The 26533-nt window shown below is 45.9% G+C and overlaps 1 protein-coding gene across 1 annotated transcript in view; it reads left to right on the plus strand.

Moving 5' to 3' along the window:
- LOC105725547 (BOS complex subunit NOMO1) overlaps nt 1–24930 on the plus strand; it is a 65189-nt gene extending 40259 nt beyond the window's left edge. Inside the window, exons 19-31 of the mRNA XM_064362525.1 lie at nt 3192–3410; nt 3497–3579; nt 4449–4608; nt 4752–4878; nt 7088–7201; nt 8322–8449; nt 9868–10009; nt 11204–11287; nt 12847–12957; nt 15125–15226; nt 16962–17081; nt 23760–23852; nt 24271–24930. Coding sequence (XP_064218595.1) covers nt 3192–3410; nt 3497–3579; nt 4449–4608; nt 4752–4878; nt 7088–7201; nt 8322–8449; nt 9868–10009; nt 11204–11287; nt 12847–12957; nt 15125–15226; nt 16962–17081; nt 23760–23852; nt 24271–24402 — 1615 coding nt within the window. The 3' untranslated portion in view covers nt 24403–24930. The remainder of the gene's footprint in view (nt 1–3191; nt 3411–3496; nt 3580–4448; nt 4609–4751; nt 4879–7087; nt 7202–8321; nt 8450–9867; nt 10010–11203; nt 11288–12846; nt 12958–15124; nt 15227–16961; nt 17082–23759; nt 23853–24270) is intronic.
- The last annotated feature ends 1603 nt before the right edge of the window (nt 24931–26533 follow it).

The following is a 26533-nucleotide window of genomic DNA, read 5'->3' on the forward strand; positions in this document are numbered from 1 at the left end:
TAGGACATCATCGTAAATTCCCAGCAGCCTTCCTTGATCCTTTTCTTTTCTGATTCAGAAATTACCTGTGGGTTAGGAAGAACGTTACGACAGCTTGTTTCAGTGTCTTCAGTTTCTGTTTGAACTGTTTGTATTTCTCGTCTTTGCTAAGGAAAAAAAAAATCTCTGGGGTTTGTGCGTTGTATTTGAAGTGTTTTAGCAAATTAAAAAAATTGCCTATTTTTCTTTAGACCGTTGCTTGAAGGCTTGGGAAATAGAGGGCACCTGGAATAAGAAAGGGTCATGAGAGAGGAAGTATTCGAAAGGCAAGTCCCTCACCGAGGGTCACGTTCATGTGAATGTTGCCTCTCAGGGAATTTCTGCAGCCTGGTGAGGTACCTGTGACAACTGCATTTTCTTGAGAAATGAAAGAGTTTTGGCAACATGACCGTCTTTGTCAAGTAGAATGGGAATTGGAGTCACTGTCTCCTCCCTGCCCCTGCTTGAAGTCGCCTGTCCAGCTGTGTTTCCGTCTTTCTGTCTGTCGTCTGTTTATCCATCCTTCATTCCTGCAGAATATATGATGACTGAATAACTGAAGATCTTCAGTGTTTAGGCACTGGACTTATGAGGCCACAGCTCCTGCTTTCATGGGATTGACGGTCTCATTGGGGAGGCAGACAGTGGTAGAGACTCACATGCAGAGCTGTAAAATGACAACTGTGCTAAGTGCTTTGAGCTTGACCTCGGGGGCATGTGGGACAGGTTGGCTGCTTGGGGCCCGGCCACATTAAGGTCCTTAGTCTGTCCCATGACGTAATTGACGTGTTTTATGTAGAGGGATGCCTTTTTTTTTTCTCTAAAGTTCCCCCATCTGCTGAGTGTTGAACAGGCAGAAGAGGGCTGAGAGTGGGGGGTGGTGGAGATGGGGGAGGTGACGGGGGCCCCAGCTAGACTGGTGGCTGTGGAAATGGAGAGTGACAGACCCGTCAGGGCGTCTTTGAGGGACTGAGTTGGTGAGACATGGCACTAAAGTGACCACTGGGTCAGGATGGGAGAAATGTCAGGGATACCTCTGGTTTCTGGTGATGGGGAGCCAGGGTTGTAGCTGGGGGTGGATTTGCTGAGTGTCTGTTGTGGGCCCAGAAGGTGCCTGGTGCTAGCATAATGCCATTTACTGTCTTCCTGCTTGGAAAGTATGAATTACTGATGGGACTAGCAGTCTACCTTCTTACCAGTAGTGACTCAGTATTACCCCCTTTCAGCTTGATTGCATTCATTTTTATAACTTCAGAAGGGTATTTGTGTTGCTTGCTTGTGCCGGAGGTTGTATGGAATGCATTTTCCAGCTAGACAGAGCCACTCGGAACCCCCCTGGGATCTTGTACTTAGACCCAAAACCCGACTGCTGACATTGCTCTCCATAGAGCCTCTCTGTGATCTTCCCTGATTTAGAAATGGCAGCTCCCTCTTTCTCCTTGTTCCTTGATTATTTTTTCTCTTGTACTCCATGCCCAACCAATTCCTCAACAAAATCTTGGCTTTACAGTCAAAATATACCCGACATCTAGTCCCTTCTTACCACATGGCCCCCAGCTGTGGTCTGACCCCTTCCTGGATCACTGCAACAGCTTCCCATCTGGCCTTCCCTTCCTAACATGTGGCCCTCAGCCTTGGTCTTACCCCTTCCCGGATCACTGCAGCAGCTTCCCAGCAGGCCTTCCCTTCCTAACACGTGGCCCCCAGCTGTGGTCTGACCCCTTCCTGGATCACTCTAGCAGCTTCCCAGCTGGCCTTCCCTTCCTAACACGTGGCCCCCAGCTGTGGTCTGACCCCTTCCTGGATCACTGCAGCAGCTTCCCAGCTGGCCTTCCCTTCCTAACATGTGGCCCTCAGCCTTGGTCTGACCCCTTCCTGGATCACTGCAGCAGCTTCCCAGCTGGCCTTCCCTTCCTAACACGTGGCCCCCACCCGTGGTCTGACCCCTACCTGGATCACTGCAGCAGCTTCCCAGCTGGCCTTCCCTTCCTAACACGTGGCCCCCAACTGTGGTCTGACCCCTTCCTGGATCACTGCAGCAGCTTCCCAGCTGGCCTTCCCTTCCTAACAACGTGGCCCCCAACTGTGGTCTGACCCCTTCCTGGATCACTGCAGCAGCTTCCCAGCTGGCCTTCCCTTCCTAACACGTGGCCCCCACCCGTGGTCTGACCCCTTCCTGGATCACTCCAGCAGCTTCCCAGCTGGCCTTTTCTTCCTAACACATGGCCCTCAGCCGTGGTCTGACCCCCCTCCTGGATTGCTGCAGCAGCTTCCCAGCTGGCCTTCTTGTTTCCGCCATTGCTTCATGTGTTCTTCATGAGGCAGCAAGTGATTCTTTTATTGGCGGAGATTATACCATTCCTCGACTCAAAACTCCAGTGGCTCCAGGTCAGCACCAAGCCTGCGAAGCCTCAGTCTGACACCTGCTACCCCTTGACGGCTGTGTCTCTTCTGTGGGCCCCTTTATCCTGGGCTGGGCTGTTCTTGCTGTTGTTTGAACATCTGAGTGAGCTCTCTCTCCAAGGACTTTGTACTTGGCATCACTTTGCTCGAGTGACTCTTTACCCAGAGAGCTTCATGGCACGTTCTCTCCCTTCAGACCTTTGCTCAATGTCACCTCATTAGAAAGGTCCTGACTGTCCCTTTCATGTAAAGCAGTGCTCCGGGCTCTCTATCCTCCCACACTGCTTTATTTTTCTTTATTGCACTTATCCTCTGGTATTATGTTTGTGTTTATTTTCAGCCCCTTCCCACTAAAATGTGGATTCCACCGGGGTAGGGAGTGTGGTCTGTTTTGTCGATGCTGTATCCCTAGTGCCTAGTTCTCTATCAGAGCAGTTCTCAGTGAAGATAGAATGAAGGAACAGAGGATGGTAGCGTGGAGAAAACTCCATGTTCTACGTGGAAACCAACAGGCTTATATCCAGTCATCATAAAATCAATGGTATTTCATTCCAGCCCAGATCTACCAGATACTGCCACCATCACTGCGAAATTCAGTTTATTTTTTGTTAAACTACAAGTTTATTTAAAACAGAAGACTCCACCACTGTGGCGTCATGATGAGGTGTTCAGTTTTTAACTCACAAGTCCATTCTTGTAGAAAGATCAAATTCCCACTGACCACAGGGATACTCAACCACGTCCCAGGGACCGCCATTCCTCTCTTCCAGGTCTTCCATCGACAGTGAACCTGCCTTGGTCTTAGGCCCTCTGAAGTCTGTGCAGGAGCTGCGGAGGGAACAGCAGCTGGCTGAGATCGAGGCCCGCAGACAGGAGAGGGAGAAGAATGGCAAAGAGGAAGGCGAAGAAAGATTGACTAAGCCTCCCGTGCAGGAGATGGTAGATGAGTTGCAAGGCCCCTTCTCGTATGATTTCTCTTACTGGGCCCGGTAAGCTCTCTTCTGCATTTCCCTGCAGTGTCCTCCGTTCTGGCGGGGACAGGACCCACCAAACTGAAGTATATTAATTATTTTAGGTCCGGAGAGAAAATCACTGTTACACCATCATCTAAAGAGCTGCTCTTTTATCCCCCTTCAATGGAAGCCATCATCAGTGGAGGTAAATGTCAACCTAGCAAGCAAATGTCACACACACACCTTTGCAATTGTTCCCTCGCCTGCATTTACAAATAAATTTATGTTGTTATAGTGAAGCCATCTTTGTAAGCCACCTTGCATCCTCTCTGGCACACAGCTGTTACTATTGGATGGATGGATGGATGGATGGATGATTTAGATAAATAAAAGTAACTTTTGCTATGAGAATTTAGTTGATCTTTTTGGAAAAGGACTTGGTTTTCTTAGACATTATCAGGTTGACACCAGAAGGTAGGTGAAGAGCAAAACCGCAGTGATGATCTTTGATGATCTTTCTGTTGTTTGGCAGAGCATGATGGGAGGGTGTTTTTTTTTTGTGGATGATTGAAATGATCACTTGTGGATTATTTGTCTTTTGCTGACTTATCTTTTTTCCCAGAGCTATGGCTTCATTAGATTGTGGTCGTTATGTGGTTCATGTTTGGAAGTAGAGTGTTTTGAAAAGCGTGACTTCCAGTAGGCAGGCTCTTTGGGGCAGTCTTCCTCAGTGGGTCCTGTGGAGGTTGAGCAGCACAGCCTCCTGTCTGCTGTAAAGGGTTCTCTCCTGATCTGTAGCCTCCTAAGAACCCAGGAAGAGTAGTGGTAAAAACCTGACTTCAGCATTTTTTGATTCTCTTGCTGAAGTCTTGGCGTTGAGCAAGGCTTTTCAGGGATGGAAAGAGGCTTGGGCTTTATCCTATTATTGAGCTCCCAGGGGTATTAAATAACCGAATTTGGAACTAGCTTCTATTATCTGTATTAGCTGGTTCTCTTATGGGAAGCCCCCAGCCAAGAGGCTCCTGTTTCTTTGTAACCAAGCCCCATCCTTGTGTTTATTTCTTCCCCTCTTAGAAAGCTGCCCAGGGAAGCTGATCGAGATCCACGGGAAGGCAGGCCTGTTTTTAGAAGGCCAGATCCACCCCGAGTTGGAAGGAGTCGAGATTGTCATCAGTGAAAAGGGGGCGAGTTCACCCCTGATCACAGTGTTTACTGATGACAAAGGTGCCTACAGGTGAGCCCAGGATAGAGGCACGTTTGCCTGGGATCAGCGTAGGGGTCCGCCAAAGAAACTGGTCCCACATTTCCTTGGGCTTGGTAAGGCTTCCTGTGGGTGTGAACAAAGCCATTGGTCACGTTCTGCTTTGTCTTCTTCAGTGTCGGCCCCTTGCATAGTGACCTGGAGTACACGGTGACCTCACAGAAGGAGGGCTACGTTCTGACTGCAGTGGAAGGAACCGTCGGAGACTTCAAGGCCTATGCCCTGGCAGGCGTAAGCTTTGAGGTAACACTGTATTTTACAAAGACAGTTGTATTGAGGTATAATTAACATTCGATAAACTGCACAGAAAGGGTACAGAGTGATAGTCTTGACCTGTGAATACACCCATGAAAACACCTCCACAGTCAAAATAGTGAGCACATCTGTGACCCTCAAGATTTCCTCCTGCTCCTTGGTAATCCCTTCCTCCCACCCTTCCACTGAGCTGATGATCTATTTTTCGTCACCATTGGTTTGCATTTTTGAGTTTTTGTAGGTTGGTGTAAAAGTGATTGCAGTTTTTGCCATTGAAAGTAATGGCAGAAACCACAATCACTTTTGCACCAACCTATATATAAATGGAATCATACGGGATATACTTTTTTTTTTTTTGGTCCGGCTTCTTTCACGCAGCATCATTTGGAGAGCTGTTGACTTGAGCATGTTTGTGTACCTTCTGGGAAGTAGTTGAAGCTCTCATCCATAACTGTTCATGTTGAAGGACACAGATTGTTCTTAATGAGGTGTTTGCTGTCTAGCTCTCTTCCACCAGTCCTTCTTGGGAAGAAGCATGCTTTGATTGTACAGAGTGGGTCTAGAGATCATTGAGAAGGAATAGTTATAAACCATAGGCCAAAGGAAAAGAGTAAAGTGACAGATTACATTGCATAAAAATTTAAAATTCTATATTGCTGAATTTTTGAACCAAATTGAAAGATATTCAAACTGGGAAGAAATGTTTGTATCATAAATAATATTCCCCTCCCCCCCCTTTTTTTTTAATCGAGACAGAGTCTCACTCTTTTGTCCAGGCTGGAGTGCAGTGGTGCGATCTCGGCTCACTGCAGCTTCTGCCACCTGGATTGAAGCAATTCTTCTGCCTCAGGCTGCTGAGTAGCTGGGATTACAGGCGACTGCCACCGTGCCCGGCTAATTTTTGTATTTTTAGTTGAGGCAGGGTTTCACCATCTTGGCCAGGCTGGCCTCCCAAAGTGCTGGGATTACAGGCATGAGCCACCAGGCCTGGCCAACAGTATCCCCATTTTACAAGGAGCTCCTAAAGTTGGTAAGAAAAAGACAACACGCTAGAAAAAAAAATGAAGAAAGGATATGAAAAGGAAATTCATGGAAGTAACGCAGGTGACTAATAAATATAGAAACACTAAGCTTCCATAGTTACTGAGGAAATGTGCAAAGGAAGTTACCATTGAAACACTTTTGAGGGGATTAGATTTGCCATAATTAAGGCAATCTCTATTTTTTGGTAAGTGTGGGTTTTCCCAAGCATAAATAATTTATGGGACTGTAAGTAGTTACAGCCACTTTGGAATGCAGTTTGATAGTATCTTTCTGAATTTCAAGTGCGTGTATCCAACAATTCTACTTCTAAGAATTGATTGTTCAGGGAAAAAAAAAAGCCTGAGTACATAGAGATATATATTTGGGGATATTCCGATTGTCTCTTTTGTACCAAAAAATAGGTGGCTGGCGTGCAGGCTGTGGTTTGTCAACCCCTGCCTTAGAATGCTACACGGTAGTTAAGAAACAGGGAGGCAGGTTTCTGTTGGTTGGCAGAGGAGAAGCAGGATGAATTGTTGAGGAAGAGAGCAAGTTGTAGAACTGTACATGTAACATGCCATTTTTATTTCACCTTCTCCACCCATTCAATGAACTTGCCAGTCTGTGAACAATAATACATACGTAATGTTTATAAAATGTGTGTGGGCATAGAAGGAGTTCTGGGCTGGGCATGGTGGCTTGTGTCTCTAATTCCAGCACATTGGGAGGCCCAGGCAGGTAGATGCTTGAGCCCAGTAGATTGAGATCAGCCTGGGCAACATGGCAAAACCCATCTCTACAAAAAATACAAAAACTTAGCTGGGCATAGTGTCGTGTGCCTGTAGTCCCATCTCAGGAGGTTGAGGCTGGAGGGTTGCTTGAGCTCGGGAGGCAAAGGTTGTAGTGAGCCCAGATTGTGCCACTGCACTCCAGCCTCGGCGACAGAGCAAGATCCTATCTCAAAAAAAAATTCTGGAAGGCTACACACCAAACTTATAAAACTTACAACATTAGTTACCTGTGGGGAGAAAGATTAGGTCCCCTGTCCTCCTTTGAGTAACAATAATAGAAAAAAAAAAACTGTAAAAGAATGATCTCTTGACTTGTGGAATTGTTATCTTCATGGTTAGTAGGAGTTTAACCTCGCTCTATGGTCTCGCCTTCTCATCCCCAGATAAAAGCTGAGGATGACCAGCCCCTTCCGGGAGTCCTCTTATCCCTTAGCGGTGGCCTGTTTCGTTCCAACCTCTTGACCCAGGACAATGGCATTCTGACGTTCTCAAACCTGGTAATGTGTTCTGCAATTTCCCACCTTCCCGTCTTCCTTAAGAGAGAGCCAGGATGTGGTGTGACGTGTTGCTTGACAACATGAGAAGATGAAACCATTGTGGAGCGGTTTCAGTTTCGTAGGGGACCACAGTAGTTAGAGTATTGCTCTTACTCGAACTTCATGCTGCTGATTCATGTTCCCTTCACGCTCACCTTTTGTTTTCTGATCGCCCGCTTGTCATTGAGACAATGTAATTAATTACCCTGGCCACAGTGGCTCCCCTCTCAGGCGTCGTCTTGTTTTGCCGCAGAATCATGTTTATGATGCTGAGTCTTGTTTGGTGGTTAGCTTGTGTTTCTTCTGAAGATCACATTCCACATGGTGGGAAGAGAGCGGCAGTTTTTCTTTTGAGATGCAGTCGGAGGCTCTAACTGGTAGGGATTCAGTTAGCTGGTCATCTTGTCAGTCATGGTAACAAAGTGGCTATGGTGGGACTACCACAGACCAGGCAGTGGGGGCATCTGAAGATGCTACTTTGCAGTAATGCATCCTGCTCCTCACTTGCTGTGTCCTATCAGGCAAGATACTTTGTCTCTCTGAGTCTGTTTCTTTATTCATTAAATTCAAATACGAGCCAGGCCTGGTGGCTCATGCCTATAATCTCACTGCTTTGGGAGGGTGAGGTGGGAGGATTGCTTGAGCTTAGGAGTTTGAGACCAGGAATATAGGGAAACCCTATCTCTACAAAAATTAAAAAAATTAGCTGGTGATGGTGGTGCATGCCTGTGGTCCCGGCTACTCAAGAGGCCGAGGTGGGAGATTTGCTTAAGCCCAGGAGGTTGAAGCTACAGTGTTCTGTGATCTTGCCACTGCACTCCATCCTGGGGGACAGAGTGAAGCCCTGCCTTTAAAAAAAAATGTGAAATATGACTTCTACCTTGCAGAGTCATTGCAGGCAGGTGATACTGGCAGCTGCCATTGTTAGAGTTGTGATTGTAGAGAGAGGGTTACCATTTCTGGCTGCCTGGGAAGCCATGGCGCTCCTGTGGTGTAATTCTGGTCCATCGTGACCTTTGCCCCCCACTTTTAAGCCGTACCTAGATATGGCTGCTGAGGCTCAGTGTGATTATTTTGGCAGAGCCCTGGCCAGTATTACTTCAAGCCCATGATGAAGGAGTTCCGGTTTGAGCCATCCTCACAGATGATCGAGGTGCAGGAAGGCCAGAATCTAAAGATCACTATCACGGGATATCGAACTGCTTATAGGTAAGTGCCCCAGCCACCATACTGTCTTCCAGGGCTGGCCTGGTGAATCACATTCAGGCTTCTGTTGCCTGGAGATACATCCCAGGCTTCACATTGATTTTATCTGGGAGGCAAGGGAGATGAGATACGAGGGCAAAGGAGTTTTGACTGCTGCCTTTTTGTCCTAGTAGCTCAACCTAGTGGTTCAGTCTCAAATTTCCTATTTTGAAATTAACTTGAGAAAGCCTATTGAGTTACTAAAAGCTTTTATTTATTTTTTTTTTTTTGAGACGGTGTTTGACTCTTCTTGCCCAGGCTGGAGTACAGTGGTGCAGTCTTCGCTCACTGCAGCCTCTGCCTCCTGGGTTCAAGTGATTCTCTTGTCTCAGCCTCACAAGTAGCTAAGAATACAGTTGCCCCCCACCAGGCCTGGGTAATTTTTGTATGTTTAGTAGAGACAGGGTTTCACTGTGTTGGCCAGGCTGGTCTCAAACTCCTGACCTCAGGTGATCTGCCTGCCTCCCAGAGTGTTGGGATTACAAGTGTGAGCCGTCAGGCCTGGCCACTTTTATTTTTTAAAAGAGTTTCAAACCTGAGTTAAATTATTAAAAGGAGGCAGTGTGTTCACTTGAGTAAAACTTCAAAATGCTGGAAAGAATATAGTGTAGTTTCCCCTCTGTCCCGTCTCTTAGCCACCCAAGTTCTTCTTCTGGGAAACAACCAGTACTTCCAGTTTTTCTGAATGCTTCCAGCTATAGATAGATAGATATACATTAGTGTCTGGCAAGGCACAGTGCCTCACACCTATAATCCCAGCACTTTTAGAGGCTGAAGTGGGAGGTTCGCTTGACTCCAGAAGTTCAAGACCAGCCTAGGCAACATAGCAAGACCCTGTCCTACAAAAAACTAAAAATAAAAAATAAAAATGATACACATCTATAGATAGAAAGACATGTACATATATACATGTATACACACAGACATATAAACAAAAATACATATATATGTATTTTTTGTACACGTTTACAGAATCACATTACATAAAGAGTAATCGGAAAGGTTGAGTGTAGAAAAATGGACCATTTTCAGCCGAATATGTGGAGTGAAAGAGGAATTGAATTATTTCCATGTCATTGAATGCTTCATTATTTAAAATAAAGCCCAGAAAGAAGAAAATGAAGCTTAGCCTTCTTAAATTACAGTTTTCCAGAGCATTCCTCAAAATGTATGAGAAGAGAAATTGATGACAGCTTTTCACTCTGGCAGGAGGGATAAGGTGCAGTTTGGAAGTGGCCCGGCCACACCGAGTTGCTTGGGTCATTGGGGCACAGTTCTGCACTGAGCTGTTTTGTCTCGTAATTGCTGGTAAATGGGAAACACTTGGGTCCTTCAAGATAACCATGAGACTATCTCGTTTGTGTCTTTTCTTGCCATACTAGTTGCTATGGCACAGTGTCTTCCTTAAACGGAGAACCTGAACAAGGGGTTGCTGTGGAAGCCGTGGGCCAGAACGACTGCAGCATTTATGGAGAAGACACCGTGACAGACGAAGAGGGCAAATTCAGATTACGTGGATTGCTGGTGAGACTGGGAACGTGTTTTCTTAGGGGACTTTTTTTTCATCCTGTGTCCAGAAGTGTCTCGTGGTACCCCCGAGACTGCCAGGAGTGGGGTGGGTGAGAGGGGTGGGGTGGGACTCTGGACCCTCCCAATTCTTACCTTAATGGGTACAGTTTGCCTTTTTTCTAGCTAACAGGTCAGATCAAACAATGAAGTTTGAAAACCCAGGATTTGGTGGGACTCGGCCCTAGCAGTGTGTGGCCATGGTTTATGCCGGGGCTCTCAAGCCAAGTGCCTGTGGGGCCAGAAGAGCAGTGTGAACAGTGGAGAAGGCTGAGTGAACAATAGGGAGTGGTGAAGACTGTGGAGCGGGCATGGCCTGTGGAAAGGGGCAGCCTGTTATGTTACTTGGCTCCAGCTTATTGTAGCCATGGGGGAAGACAGACTCAGAGTTGCCAGATCATTTGAATTTTAAAAAGAGAAGTCAGAAATTCCCAATTCCCAGAAATAATATCCAACACAAGCATTTGGGAATGCTTACTATGGACATTCCAGATATCCAGCGATGTGTATATATGGGTAGAGGGGAGAGGTGGATGGAGAGGAAAAAAATCTTATAAGAGTAAGAGTGCATATTATGCTTGGAATTTTGAAATAAGAAACCAAATTTGACTTTTCTGGGGTAGAAGAAAATGAAACTGAGTTGGGAATGAAGGAGTCGCAGAATTTCAGATGTTTCAACACCAGGGGTGATTTTAAAGGAATTCTGGACTTTTAAGAAGGTTAACAGGACCAGGCATGGTGACTCAACGCCTATAATCCCAGCACTTTGGGAGGCCTAGGCAGATGGATCATGAGGTCAGGAGTTCGAGACCAGGCTGACCAACATGGTGAAACCCCGTTTCTACTAAAGATACAAAAATTGGCTGGATGTGGTGCCGCATGTCTGTAGTTCCAGCTACTCAGGAGGCTGAGGCAGGAGAATTGCTTGAACCTGGGAGACAGAGGTTGCAGTGAGCTGAGAGCATGCCATTGTACTCCAGCCTGGGCGACAGAGTAAGACTGTGTCTCAAAAAAAAAAAAGAAAGTTAACAGGCCGCAGATTGGGAGATGAGGGGACAGAAATGCTCCTGTCTTAGTGACCACATGCAGCCAAACACAGGCGCAATACAAGAAGCCTCCTTTCTAGAGAATTGACTCTGAGTTTATTTGCAGCCGGGATGTGTGTACCACGTTCAGCTCAAGGCAGAAGGCAACGACCACATTGAGCGGGCGCTCCCCCACCATCGGGTGATTGAGGTGAGGCATTCAGTGCTGCCGCTGCACCTAGGTGTGGGTGCCTCCCTGATCAGAAGTCTTCCCATGCTCCTCTGGCTATCTGCCTTTCATCTGTGGCAGGGGGAGCTTTACTCCTCATTAAGGGTCCTCTTAGAATAGTGTCATCTTCACAAGCAGCATCTTATGTGGGTTTTTAATGAACAGCGTTATTGTCATGCATCCAGAAAGGAAATTGGAACTGTTGTATCCTTCCCTGTGATTTGCCCTGTAAGCTCTGATCATTATTCTGCAAGTGAAGGATCTTAAGGCATAAGCAGCATTTCAAATCAAGGGACAATAATCGAGAGAACATGGGCTCAGTGGGTGGCAGGGCCACCCAGTTTTCTTAGGTTCAGATGACCTTTTTCCTGCTCCCATTTGGTGGGCAGTCTTTTAATATTCAGGATCATAACTTAGCTAAATTAATCCCTAAAGAGGACGACCTGCTAGTCACAGGAAGTGGCCTGGGAATCATTTGAAGTAGGGCTTTTGTCTCACTGAATAACTCTTATTGGCAAGACTAGATGGCTTAGGTGGGCAAGAGGGGCTGTCTCTTAGTGGCTTTATTTAGGTGACTTCATTATGCATGAAGATTGTAAGGAATTTGGAGGGAGGTTGTTGAGCCAGTTAGAACTTTTGACCTAGGAAATGGATTTTCTTTTTCTTTTCTTTCTTTCTTTTTTTTTTTTTTTTTTGAGATGGGGTCTCACTCTGTCACCCAGGATGGAGTGCAGTGGCACAATCTTAGCTCACTGCAACCTCCACCTTATGGGTTGAAGTGATTTTCCCACCTCAGCCTGTACTTGGGACTGCAGGCGGACACCATCACTCCCAGTAACTTTTGTGTTTTTGGTAGAGATGGGGTTTTGCCGTGTTGGCCAGGCTGGTCTTGAACTCCTGACCTTAGGCAATCTGCCCGCTTCAGCCTCCCAAAGTACTGGGATTATAGGCATAAGCCACCGCAACCAGCCAGAAGTGGATTTCTTTGATGCCTTTATGGTATCAGCATTTTAAATGGCTGGGATGACTGCATCTCACACCAAAATGCTTTGCATGTTCTTGGTGTAGTAACTTAGGCCAGGATCACTAACATACTGTGGACTGTGGCCGGCAGGTATGAAAGGGAAGGGACCTGGCCCTCTGGGGTCTCGCAAACCGCTTGTACAGACCCCACACATAGGGGGTGCTGTGACTCTGCCCCTGCTGATGGCTAATGGGCAAGAGCATCCTTCTCCTTTTTTTAGGAGAAGCTGGGAAATCTGGCTTTGTATATGAAATTTCTTACTTTTTAACTTGCTGGCAAGTAATTAAAACTTAGAAAAAAAATACTGTGCTCTCGAAACAAAATTTGTCTGAGGGCCAGAGATAGCTGTCTTCTGCCAGTTTGTGATCTTGGACATAGGGTACTCAATGACAAACTTCACTTCCTTAATGTCAAAAGTGAAGTTTGCCCCGAGTCAGCTGTCTGGCTGCCAGATGCCTAGCATAGAAGTTCCTCATCTAGCTTTCTCATTACCCACATTCTCTTCCTCTCTCTCTAGGTTGGGAATAATGACATCGATGATGTAAACATCATAGTTTTCCGGCAGATTAATCAATTTGATTTAAGTGGAAACGTGATCACTTCCTCTGAGTACCTTCCTACATTATGGGTAAGACCAGACTTTTAAATTCCAAGTATTGTGTTCCGTTTGGCTTTGAGACAAGTAGGAGTGGGATGTTTTGTGGTTTTATGCCTGTCTCGTGCCTTAGGTATGACAGGTGGAGGTGCTCCAGAGTGCCACCTGCTGAGGGCTGGCATTGAAATTTAAAAACCTGGACCAATGCACATAGTGCAGTGATTGCTAATTGTTGGACAGAATGTGTTCCGGTTTCAGATAACTGTTTGCCAGCAGTTAATCTTTCAAAGAATTATAGTAGGAGCCTGATTAGTGATCAGTACAATCTGGAATCTAACGTGGAAAGCCAATTTTAGAGAAAGTGCCTTATAACTTTGAAAATTGTCTCTGGAGTGGAGGTTGTATTAGACGTTCTTGGATTGGTATAAAGAAATGCCTGAGGCTGGGTAATTTATAAGAAAAGAGGTTTAATTGGATCCTCGTTCTGTAGGCTGTACAAAAGGCATAGTGGCTTCTGCTTCTGGGGAGGCCTCAGGAGGCTTCCAGTCATGGTGGAAGGTGAAATGGGAGCAGGTGTGTCACATGGCAGAAGCCCGAGCAAAAGAGAGAGAGTTGGGGGCGTGGTGCCACACAATTTTAAATGATCAGATCTCACAAGAACTCCGTAACAAGGACAGCACCAAGCCACGAGGGATCCACCCCCATGATCCAGCATCTCCCACCAGGCCCCACCTCCAGCACTGGGGATTATAATTCAACATGAGATTTGGGCAGGGACAGATATCCAGAGTGTCTTCAGAGGTGGTGGGCAGGTGGTCGAGGCTCTGTCTTGTCTCCAGTAGTAACTCACCTTGCTGCCTTGGCCAGTCGCTTTATTTCCACATGCCTTGGTTTCCTCCTCTGTAAAGCCTAGATTTTGGACTCAAAGACCTGTTATAATCTCATCCCACTCTAACAACATCTCCATGCTACCATGATGAAGAAATGTTTATAAAATACCCTGTAGACTCTCTGCAGATGTTAATGAATTGCTCTGAGGGTATATTGTGAAGATGCACTTGTAATTTTATACGAAGTTCAGTATGTGGCTTGGGTGAGAAAGTGTGTGCTGGCTTTAGTCTGCTCTGTCCAGGGCTTGCAGGTGTGTGCTTGTGGGGACCAGGCAAGCAATGTCAGAGAGTGCAGAGAGTTGGGTAGGATGGGGAGCAAACTGGGGAACCCCTGCCCCAACCACGAGGGGAGGAGGCACAGGAGAGGGTGGTGCCATGCTCCGGCTCCTGATTGTTGCTGTGCTGAGATTGCTCTGCTGGAATTCTGGCTCAGAGTTGGTGTCACTTCCCAGTTTTTCAGAGAAGCTGGAAATTAGAATTATTTGAAATCATCTGATTTTTAAATAGAGTCAGTGAATTCAGATTTCCTTATACAAGAAAAAATAACACATAAGGGGTCTTTGATGTGACCCATAAGCCTTCAGTCTATGACTTTCATTTTAGGAAAACTGCCCTTGTGTGTTATGTAGAAAGGCGCCAGCATGGGCCCAGAGATGTGGTCCTGGCATTCTTTTTCTCTTGTGGCAGGTGCAGTGTGGCAACCTCAGAGCCTTTGCCATCATCCAGGACTGCACCTTAGTCCTGCTCATGCCCCATCCTGTGTGGTTGTGAGAATAGTGAGAACAGGCAACAACCCCAGAAATAAAGCCAGAAACAAAGTACTCCAGTGCCTCTTGAAGCAGTGTGGAGAGCCACATACATGATGGAATGCATTTTGACTGTGTATAAGTTGGGTGACCTTAGGTGACTTTGGCTCTGTGGGTCTCCATATGGATAATAACAATGCCTGTTTCATAGTCAGGATTGGTGATAATATAAATAAAATGTCTGCCGCCTGCCTGACATATTACAGATGTTCAACACATGTTAGAAGCTATTCTTTTTAATATTACTATTATATTAACTCTTATTACTGTTTGGAACAAGAACACAGGTCGTCAGAATCTGATTTGAATCTTAATTTCTGTGCGTGGTGTGTAACTAGATGGAGTCTCGGATGACCAAGGGATGTGTGATGCATATGGGGAGAGCTTTCTTTTTCAAATATCCAAAGACACCCCACCGAGAGAGCGGTTTTCCTGAGGATGTCTGATACGAAATGTTGATGGTGTTTCACTGTCAAAGCATGTCCGGTTTGTTTCTCTCTCCAGGTGAAGCTTTACAAAAGCGAAAACCTTGACAATCCGATCCAGACCGTCTCCCTTGGCCAGTCCCTCTTCTTCCATTTCCCCCCACTGCTCAGAGACGGCGAGGTAAGACCTGTGGCCCGATTCTGCATTCTGCCTTTGTTTTAATAATTCTTCTGTTTAGTTTAAGGAAACCCAGTTCTCTCTTTTTCTCCCTAAATACCACTCTGCAGAAATGTGCTCTCTCAATCAAAAGAGGTTGGGTTCTGCAGGGATTACTTTTTCTTAATTGTTTTTCTATTTACAAAAAGAATACATATTCATGGCAGGAGATTTTGGAAAAAAGAAAAAAAAAGACTTAAGCCTCATCATCCAGAAATAGCCACTGCTAACGTGGTGACTGGTATCCTTTGGGTCTTTTTTCAGTCACGTGTGCGCATGCATGTATAAATATAAATAGACATTTATTTTAATAATTCAAAACTGACACTGTTTGGTACATTGTTTTGTTGTCTGTACTTTTCAATGAAGAATATATCGCAGATCTGTTCCTCATCATTAAATCTTTCATACCATGGTTTTTATGGACAGTAGTCCATAAAATAGGAAACGCTGTAATTTATTTAACCAAGGCCTACGTTAGGCATCATTGACTCTTGCACTTGGAACATATCACCCCATGCCCTCCTGCTAGGAGGATTTCTGCTAAGAAATCCACTGAGAGCCTTGTGATGGGGGTTGCCTTGAATGCGATGAGTTACTTTTCTCATGCTGCTTTGAAAATTCTCTGTGTCTTTGACAATCTAGTGATAATATGTGTCGTGTAGACCACTTGCAGTTCCACCTTTTTGGTGTCCCCTTGGAACTGGGAAGTTTTCAGCCATTATTTTGGATGTCATTTACTGATTATAAACTGCTTATTATCAGTTCTATTTGGACAGAGCTAACTTGTAGTTGATGTGGGGAGTGCAAACTTTGCAAAGAATTTGGTTCTCTTGCCGCTGTTCTCAGCCTGAGGATGTCTAGTGTGAGCCTAGGTGGTGACATTCCCTCTCCTGGCTTCTTAACACCTGCTATGAGGATGCTATGCTCTAGCCTTTCTTTATGGAAAATGGCTGTAAAATAATGAAACAGGCTGTCATGAAATTCTCCCCGACTTTTCTCCAGGGGGATTTCTACATTGCTATTTTCCATAGCGATGTAGAAACACCTTGGGCTTTGGGGTCACACTTCCCCTGAGTTCAGAGTCTTCAAAGATGTGTGGCAGCCTTCCTCGCCGAGTGACTCTGGGCACATTACTCTCACTCTCTTCATGTTTGACTTTCCTTGACTATAAGATGGGGGTAATGATCTCGACTTTGCCAGTGGTTGAAAGCAGGGCAGCCACGGGCCTGATGCAGTGTGCATGGTGCCTGGCACGTGGTTGGGGCTCAGCACACAGAGCTGTGACTGCCCCTCGTGCTGTTCCAGGGATACTCTATTTTTAGGATACAGCATCCTCAGTTGTATCACATACCTCCCTCATCAGAATTGGCTCATAATTATTTTTTGTGTTTCATAAAGTCAGATCCTCAGAGGACCATAATTGTCAAGGTTGAGTACTCATAAAAAGAGCTGCAGGTTCTGACAGTCTTATCAAAAGCCACAGTCTAAGAGACACTGGGGACACATGCCCGCCACTGATGCAATAGCCCATTGAGGTTGCTACTTTGAAGGCAGCAACCTTGGTTTGGATGTGTAGACCTGGGAGTTCTTTAAAAACATAAGTTTCTTTACATCACAGCCATACGTTAGGTTTGAGTTTTCATTTGCTTTGCCAGAACCGTTCCTATAAGAATAACTTCTTCCCATGTGTGCACAGAACTATGTTGTGCTTCTGGACTCCACACTCCCCAGATCCCAGTATGACTACATCTTGCCTCAAGTTTCTTTCACCGCAGTGGGCTACCATAAACACATCACCTTGATTTTCAATCCCACGGTGAGTAAAAGGGGGAGTTAAAAAAAAAATCCATGGGCTGGGTTCGGTGGCCCACGCCTTTAATCCCAGCATTTTGGGAGACCGAGGCTGGTGGATCTCTTGAGCCCAGGAGTTTTAGACCAGCCTAGGCAATATGGTGAAACCCCATCTCTACAAAAAATGCAAAATTTAGCCAGGTGTGGTGGAATCCATCTATAGTCCTGCCTACTCGGGAGGCTAAGGTGGGAGGATCACCTCAGCCTGGGAGGTTGAGGCCTCAATGAGCCATGATTATGCCACTGCACTCCAGCCTGTGTGACAGAGTAAGAACCTTTCTTCAGAAAAACTAACAAAACAAACCAAAAGAAAACAATCCATGGGGTGGCAAGGGAAGGCGCGTCCATACAGCCTGTGCTCCAGACGGCAGGTTGCAGGGCAGATATTTAACGGGCTTCTGGCATTGGGTCACTCTCTCATTCTGCCTTCTGGATTCTGGGCTTCCCCAGATTCTTTTTAGCTTTTCTGAGCACTGATGCCTGCCATTCCCTTGGAGGAGGAAACTGGTAAGAACAGTGTAATTGTTTAGGTCGGCGGCTCAGGAACATTTTTGGGGAAGAGGGACACCACTACGCCATGACTGGTGACGTGTGTTTCTCCATGTGGGAGCGCATGGTACATGGCCCACTCATACCTCTAGAACCAACTGCTACTTTACAGAAAATAGAGAGGGTCTGAGAGCACACAAATGACTCCACGGGGATGCAGGACAACCACCTGGAGCCTGATTTGTTTGACAAATAAGTTGCAAGAAAAAGAAACAACCAACAACAGATGGACAGAATACCCGTGGGTTAAAAGAAACTTAATTTATTGCTTAATTCGTTGTCATATGTGCCCCTTACTATGTGCAATATTTGTATCTATTGCATATTCCAGTCTATCGTGTAACCAATGACTGGAAACAACAATAGAACAAACAAAACATATACGTATCTTTCACCTTTTTGATAAAATTGTTTCGTGGTTCCCGAAGCTCAGATGCAGTATCATCAACTGATGATTAAATACATACATCAGAAGTAACAGAAACAGAGCTCAGGGCTCAGCCTCAGCACTACTGATTCTGAACTTGATAGGGGGTGAAAGTGGAGCACGGGAATCTGCATTAAAAAAAGAAAAATCTGGCCTCATTGCTACCGGGTTGGTCATTGCTTCTAGGCCTTTTCAGTGGAAAGAATGAGAACTTTATTTAAAAAAAAAAAACTGTAAAGGGAACAATATATTCAGATCCTCCTTATTCCTTTTTTTAATAACTGTACAGCATTCCTCTTTGTGGATATACCATATGTCTTAGTCTGTTCGGGCTGCTGTTTTGTAGCTTAGACTGGGTAATTCACAAACAACAAACATGTCTTTCTTGCAGTCCTAGAGGCTGGGAAGTCCAAGATCAAAGCGCAGGCAGATTTGGGGTGTGGCGAGGACTTGCTGTCTGTTTCATAGATGGTGCCACCTAGCTGTGTCCCCACGAGGCGGAAAGGGGCAAACAAGCTCCCTTAGGCCTCTTTGATAGGGAGATTTATCCTTGACTGAATCACCTCCTAAAAGGGGTTTCCTCTTAATACTATCACCTTATGGATAAGGGTTCAACCTATGAATTATGTAGGCACAGACACATTCAGATCCTGGCGCTGTAGGATATTCAATTAGCCCCTGGTTGAGGGGCATTTGGATTGTCAGTGGTTTTTTGCTATTGCAAATAACCTTTTAATGAAGGCATGTTTTTGAATGTTTGTCAGTCTCTCTTTGGAACAGACTCCCAGAAGTGGAATGCTGAGTCAAAGGGTAAATGCATACGGAATTTTGATTGATACAGCCACTTCCCTTCTACAGGGGTTTTACTGTTTTGTATTCCCAACAGCAGTGAATGAGATCCTTTTTTCTCCAACAGAATATGTTGTCAAAGTTTTCGATTTTTGCAGTCTAATAGATGAGAAGTGATATTATCTTAGTGTACTTTTAATTTGCATTTCTCTCTTTTCACATGGCTAAGAGCTATTTGTGTTTTCTTTTCTGTGAACTGTTTAACCTATTTTCCTACAGAATTTTTGGTTTTCTTCAACAGCTTTCAGCTCTTTGTATATTAGGAATATTAACTCTTTGTAATGTCTGTTGTACATGTTTTTCCAGTTTTGTCATTTATCTTTTCACTTGGCTTATGCAAAGATTTACTTTTTTTTTTTTTTTTATTTCTGTGTTAAATTTGTTGGATTTTTTTATTGCTTCTGGCTTTTTAGTGATAGGAAGGTTTTCTTCCTTCCCAGCTTCTATAGGAATTTATCATGTTTTTGGGGGGACTTTTATGATTTCTTTCTTTACATTTAAATCCCTATCATTTGGGGGTTCTCCTGGTATAGGTGTGAAGTATGGTTCCAAATTGTCTTTTTCTACATGCTGTCCAGTTACCATTTCATGCTTTTTGAATGCCATCCTGCATGGAAGGTGGACAGGAATTACCTCTCATTTAGAGATGGGAAGATTGAGACCCAGAGGGAGACGTGAGCAGCCCAAGGTCACCAGCTCACACGGAGCTGAGCTAGGGCTTGAGCAGAGCTCTGCTGCTGATTCCTGGCTTCTGTGAAGAGTGGTCATGCTCAGTGAGGCTGCACATATCTTACTTGAACAAGGGAGTTTTTCTGATGACCCAGGAGGAAGCACTTCCTTGTGCCTCACAGTGGAGACCTGATTAGAAAGTGCCGTAGAGGGGTAGGTGCCATGGCTCACGCCTGTAATCCCAGCGTTTTAGGAGACCAAGGTGGGCAGATCTCTTGAGGTCAGGAGTTCGAGACCAGCCTGGGCAATGTGGCGAAACCAGCCTCTACTAAAAATACAAAAATTAGCTGGACATGATGGTGCGTGCCTGTAATCCCAGCTACTCGGGAGCCTGAGGCAGAAGAATTGTAAATCTGGGAGGCAGAGTTTGCAGTGAGCCGAGATAGCACCACTGCATTCCAGCCTGAGTGACAGAGTGAGACTCTGTCTCAAAAAGAAGAAAGTGCCAGAGCAATGAGCATGTAAAAGAACCACTACCTTTGCTTGGGGCTGCGTGTTGGCCCCAGTGGTTGGGAGAGGCCTCTGTGAAGGCCATTGATGGCTGCAGGCAGTGACATTTCCAAGGACCCCCAGCAGGAACTCATCCGGTCTCAGGGCCACACTTGGGAGCCAGCGGCGGGAGTGTAGAGACACTGCTTGGTGGTAGCTAAGCAACCCGGCCTCATAGCTGCTGCCTGTCACTTCTGAGAATGTGAGAAATGGCACTGCCGGGGGTTGGATTCCCGAGCAGGGCCAAGCGATGAATGAAGAGCATGCCTGCTCTGTGCTACCCCGTACAAGGCCTTCACAGGTTGATCCTCACAGCAAGCCTTCGAGCAGGTGTGCTGTTCCTCCCATTTTTACAGAAGCCCAGAAAGATTGAGTCACTTACTGAGTGTTAGCAGAACCAGGACTCGAGTAATGTGGTTTGTCTCAAGCCACGTGGTTTCCACCTAGTTCTGCCTTTCATGTGATGAGTGTCTCAGCATTGCACATTCACTGGGGCTTTGTAAGCACATTGGTTTCCTCCTTTGTTGATGTGACTGCCCATAACCTCCTGACTGGATTTTACTCAGCATTCCATGCACTGCTGAGCATTTCACACACTCATTTCATCAAGTTTCACAGTGTCCAACCGCAGTGGGTGGTGTTCATATGATCTCCATGTCATAGTTGAGTAAACTGAGTCTCATCGTGGTTGCCTGAGATTACCCAGTAAGGGTGGGACCTGAGCCTAGATGCATACTTACTCTAATTCCTGCTGAGTTAAACATTCATTCATTCATTTATTCATTTACTTTTTCCCAAGACAAAGTCTTGCTCTGTCGCCCAGGCTGGAGTGCAGTGGCACGATCTGAGCTCACTGCAACCTCTGCCTCCCAGGTTCAAGTGATTCTCCTTTCTCAGCCTTCAGAATAGCTGGGATTACAGGCACATGCCACCACGTCCGGCAAATTTTTGTATTTTTAGTACAGATGGGGTTTCACTGTGTTGGCTAGGCTGGTCTCGAACTCCTGACCTCAGGTGATCTGCCCGCCTTGGCCTCCCAAAGTGCTGGGATTATAGGCATGAGCTACTGTGCCTGGCCTGAATTAAACTTTTAAGTAAGTTACTTCAGTAGAAAATGGATTAGAATCTAATAGATGTCCAGAAATACAGAAGTAGGCAGTTAGAGATGGAAATGTGTTCCTGCCCTTATTCTTTCACTTGTGAAAGGGCATCCCAGGTAGAGTGGCCCCACACCCACTCTCTAGCCCAGCAGTTCTCAGATGGGTTGGTTGCAGGACCCCTTTATACTATTAAAAACTTTTCAGTATTTTAAAGAACTTGAGTTTGTATGCATTATCTCTATCTGTATTTATCATATTAGAAATTAAAACTGAGATGTTAAAAACATAAGAACCCACAAGCCACACATTCCATTAGTTGTGGGCATGATGACATCAGGGCACATAGCCTCTGGAAAAGTCCACTGTACACCTGTGAAAGAATGAGAGTGGAAAAGCACATCACATCTTACTATTGTCGTGAAAATACCTGTGGCCTCATGAACCTCTTAAGAGAGGAGTCCCAGTACCCTATACTGAGAACATTGCTCTGGCTCATTGACTTGTTTTTATCCTTACTGGAAAGTTCTCATTTCATTTATTTGTTTCCTTTATGGGAGTAGAGTGGGCTAATGGGATATAGGTTCACCCAATGATTTAGAACCCAGCATTTAAGGGGCTTTATTAAGACGAAAATTTCTGTCTCATGGCAAATGTCCAGGAGTCACCAGTGCAGATAGTCTGGTAGCTCCAAGGCGTCAGGGGACCCAGGCCCCTTCTGTCTCGTCGCTCTGTTCAAGCGCATTGCTTTGTCCAGAATGGGGCAGTTGGCCAAATGCTGTCCACCCAGCAAAAGGGAAGGTATACCACTTCTCCTCTAGGGTCCAGCCAGGGTGTGGCTCTTACCGCTTTTCTTCCTGTACCATTGGCCAGAATTTAGTTCCATGGCTGTGCCTGGCTGCAAGGGAGACTGGGAAAGGTGGCCTGTATTCTCAGTGGCCCAGATAAAAGTTGGGGGTTGTATTTGGAGAAAGGGAGAATGGCCACAGGGATGCTCGTAACAGTGTCTGCTTTGCTTCCTTATTGGAAGACCAGCTCCCAATATATCAACATGGATTCAAGATCTCCCAAAGTGATTTGAGTGATCAGTGAAAAAAAAAAAAAAAAAGACAAAGAGATAGTTTTCTTCAAAGCTGGATGCAGGGGAGACATCACATAAAGCCGCTCCGTGGATATCTAAAATTTTTATTATGCTCTTTCGATGGGGATGGGGAAGTGAGATTACACAACATTGTTGTAATGATCATGCAAAAAGAATACATTTGCAAAACTGGTGCACAAAAGTCACAACGTGGTATGATAAAAGCAGAACAATGTAAAGATAACTTTCTGTGTGTCAGCATAGAAACCATACACCTTAGCAAGAATAGAGGTTAAACATAAAGTTAGAATTATCAGCAAGAAAAGCACGGGGCTCACAGCTGCAGGGGGAACAGGCTCTGACACAGGGCCACCAGCCTGACCACAAAAACTGCAAGAGTGGGGAGACCCCAATGCAGGCCTCGGGGAGCAGTGGGAGAAGAAAGACTTTTACATCCTAATCTCCACCACAGAGGTTTTTCCTCAACAGACACCCCTCATGCGTCCATTTATAGGCTCTCCATAAGGGTCGCATTCCCTTTCCAGGGCCATAATCAATATGCCTTTCTGCAATGAGAAGCTTATTACTGCTGTCATCTCTCTCTGGCAGTCAGGCCACGTGGTTTGTCTCTTACACCGTGTTCCTGTTTTTACAAGAACTGCTCAGCAGAGCCAAAGTTACAAGTTACAGCTCAGCAGAGCCAAGGTTACAAGTTACATTTTAACTTTTCACATTATTCTTCATTTTCTCAGATATAATCAATACAGTAAGTAACCAGCATCTCAAAGCAAATAACTCATTTTGGGGAAACCAAATTCTAAGAGAATTTACAAGTTAAAAATCAACAACAATTTCTTCTTGTTATTTCAGATAGCTGGGCTTTGGCCTGTTCTTCCAGAAGCTTAGGGTTGCTCAGTTACCACCTAGGGGTCCACAGTGTTCCCAGCCCTTCCTCACTAGGCTGTACTGGCTGGGAATAGCTGCCCTCACTGTGTGCCCTGGGCCTAGAACAGCAGGTTCTTGATACATCCCTGTGGGACTAAGTCCCTGCATGTTGGTGGGACTCAACAACCTGAGACCCAGTTGCTTTTCAACCACCAGGACTCCCTGATAGCTGCGTCTCTTCATTTCCTCAGTTTAGAGGAGTGTCCAGAGGCTGAGGAATACCTTGTCATTGGAATCTCTTTGTTCCTGAGTTGCGGAAGCAAATAGTGAGGGTTTGGGCAGAAGAGGATTCGTGGGGAAAAGTATCCAGATCACTTTGGTTCCTTCCTTTGGATAGAAAGAATTTGGATCCTGAGGGCCCCTGGGTGTCCTCAGGTAGCCAGTTCAGAAGACTGGGTGGGTGGTGGCTGTGGCGTTGTGGGTAGTGGACAAGTGTGCAGCCTTGGTGAGGAGTGATGGGGCTCTCGGTGTTTGCAGAGGAAGCTGCCTGAGCAGGACATTGCGCAAGGATCCTACATTGCCCTGCCACTGACGCTGCTGGTTCTGCTGGCCGGTTACAACCATGACAAGGTAGGAAATCCAGAGGCTTCAGTAGACAGTGGGGTGTCAGGGAGAGCGAGTCCTCACAGCTGCAGGAGTGATAGCAGAGGATGTTCAGGGTCACAGAAATCTCAGGGTTGGGAGGGCCTATGAAAGCCTCAAGTCCAGTCTTAGGCCTCTTTTCAATGCTGTAAACCTCTGCAATGTTTCCTAATCCTTAAACCTGGAATACGTCTAGGGACATGTTGGTCCCAGGGAGAGGCCAGCCCATTATCCCTAGGGACCCGCTAGTACAGAGGTCTGCCTCATATGAACTGAAACCCACCCATTAGCATGTGGCAGCTGCTGATCATGTCTGAAGAAGGTATGTTTAGAAGTGAGGCTCCGCTCTCCATCTGGCAGAAACCTCCTCTTTGCACCCTACTCTCACACTTTTTCTCTTTTCCAGCTCATTCCTTTGCTGCTACAGTTGACAAGTCGGCTGCAGGGAGTCCGCGCGCTCGGCCAGGTAGCCTCTGACAATAGTGGCCCAGAAGATGCAAAGAGACAGGCCAAGAAACAGAAGACAAGGCGGACGTGAGGAGGAAGGGGGCCCGTTGCAGTCTCACTTCGGACAGGCCATAGCTAGGGGTCCGGCCACCACCCGCCCGTGGGATAAAAGCCAAAAGCATGCATTAGCTAACTTCAGCCTGTGCTGCTGGCCTTGCGCCTCTGTCCCTTATCACTGTGGCAGCCTGTGCACATCCTCACCCTCCATATGGCCCCTTGGGCAATGCAGTGAATGGACCCTCCTGTCACTCTGCTGAAAAGACTTTATTTTCTGAGTTGAATATAATTTATTATTATTATTTTTGTCAAAGAAGTATTTAAGCTGTGCTGGTGGTGTGAGAATGTCATTCTTGATCTTCAGCATTCGTTTGCAAGAAGAGTTCCAGTCGACATGGCATTTGGTTCCATGGTGAGGTACCCTTGGAATTTCCCTGTTTTCTTCACTTCCGTTACATCTGAGATCCGTGCTGGAAACCACAGCAACCTGTGTCCACTGTTAGGAGGCTATGCTAGGAGGTAAAAATCAATAAAATTGCCCATTCATTTGTGTTGTAGCTCATCTCAGATGTATTTCTTGGATGACAAGCGTGTAACTCTGGGGTCTTCGGTTGAACCACATGTAGAGCAACTCACAGTCCTGAGTGAAGCTGGCTGGGGCAAGAGAATCACCAGCACAGCTGAGATGATCCTTAGCAGCTTTTAGCCTCAGTGATAGAAAACTCGGAGAGAGTGGGGATTGTGGCAAATTGAAGTGTGCTCACCGCGTCTAAAGGAAGCTTAGGTACTCAGCTCTGGCTCACCCCTGCTGTGAAGAAATGTGCATTCATTTTTCTAGAGAAGCCAGAAAAAGATTTATGTGAAATTTTCCCAATTTTAAAAGTTAGCCATAAATGCAGTGTTTTAAAAAAAACTACAAACTTGGGCCAAACAAAATGCCTTTGTAGGCTGGGTGAGGCTGGAAGGCCGCAGGCTTATATGAGAGATCCAGAGGAAGTCCCAGCGGTGTAACAGCAAGAACGTAATCCTCGCAGGAAGTTACTAAGTTAATTAAGTGATGTCGAAGGAGGGGGCACATCCATCCATCCAACATACATTGAGTGCCACATAGGATGGCAGGGGTATGTAAGGATGAGTAGAGTAAACAGCACTCTACAGCAAGTGGGGAGAGGCCGGGGGGCTTCGTCTGCCTTGTTCTTCGTACCCCAATGCTTGGCACGTGGTGGGCATTCAGTAAGGAATGAATGAATGCATGCACACAGGAACGAATAGATGGGCACACAATGTATGCCCTCACAGCGCATGGCCCGTCGCTGTGGTAGAAAGCCAGTAAGCAGATGGCGTAATGCAGTGAGCCGAGGGCCTCCAGGTGGAGGAAGCATGGGATGCTACAGGAACACCGCAGAATTCTCATCCCACCAAAGATCTTGGGGAGCTTTCTGGATGTGATGTGTGAGCAGAGTCCGAAGGGACAAAGAATGGAGAGAGGGAAGACAAGGCAAAAGTTTTTGTTGCAATTGCAATGCAGAGGGGCAGCTTGGGGGACTCCTTGGCTCTTGGGGGCCAACGCAGAGCTGCCCTGTTCCCACCTATCAGCTAGCTTGGTGTTGGTACCGTGGAAGGAAAGTGAACAGTGCTGGAGGTCTGGGACAGGTGTGATACTAATACAGAATCCATTTCTTGGAGTGTTTTACTCCAATTGGATACCCAGAAACATCCCTTTTAAATGTTAATGGGGTTTTTATTGACAGGGTGTAAAGGTTAAGAGCTTGTGAAAGATACAATTAAGTATCTCAATATGCTCCCTCCGGTTCCGGAGGCTGCCAGTAAGTGGCAGTCTTTCCCTGTTGCTGGCTGGAGGTCACGTTTGGCTTCGGTGGAACTTCAGTGGGTCATTCTCAGTCCATTTGAAAGTGGGGCCTGTTTGCTTGTGTATAATTTTCTTTTCATCATTTTCTGGCAATCTCAGGACAGAACTCCTCTGATTCTCCTGTGAGAAGTAAACATTAATGTTATCAATTTTTGGGGTTTTTTTTTTTTTTTTTTTGGAAATGGAGTTTTGCTGCTCTTGTAGCCCTGGCTGTAGTGCAGTGGCCTGATCTTGGCTCACTGCAACCTCTGCCTCCCGAGTTCAAGTGATTCTCCTGCCTCAGCCTCCTGAGTAG

Source organism: Aotus nancymaae, unplaced genomic scaffold (assembly GCF_030222135.1).
Source record: "Aotus nancymaae isolate 86718 unplaced genomic scaffold, 86718_ANA_hifiasm-v0.15.2.pri h1tg000049l, whole genome shotgun sequence".
NCBI lineage: Eukaryota > Metazoa > Chordata > Mammalia > Primates > Aotidae > Aotus > Aotus nancymaae.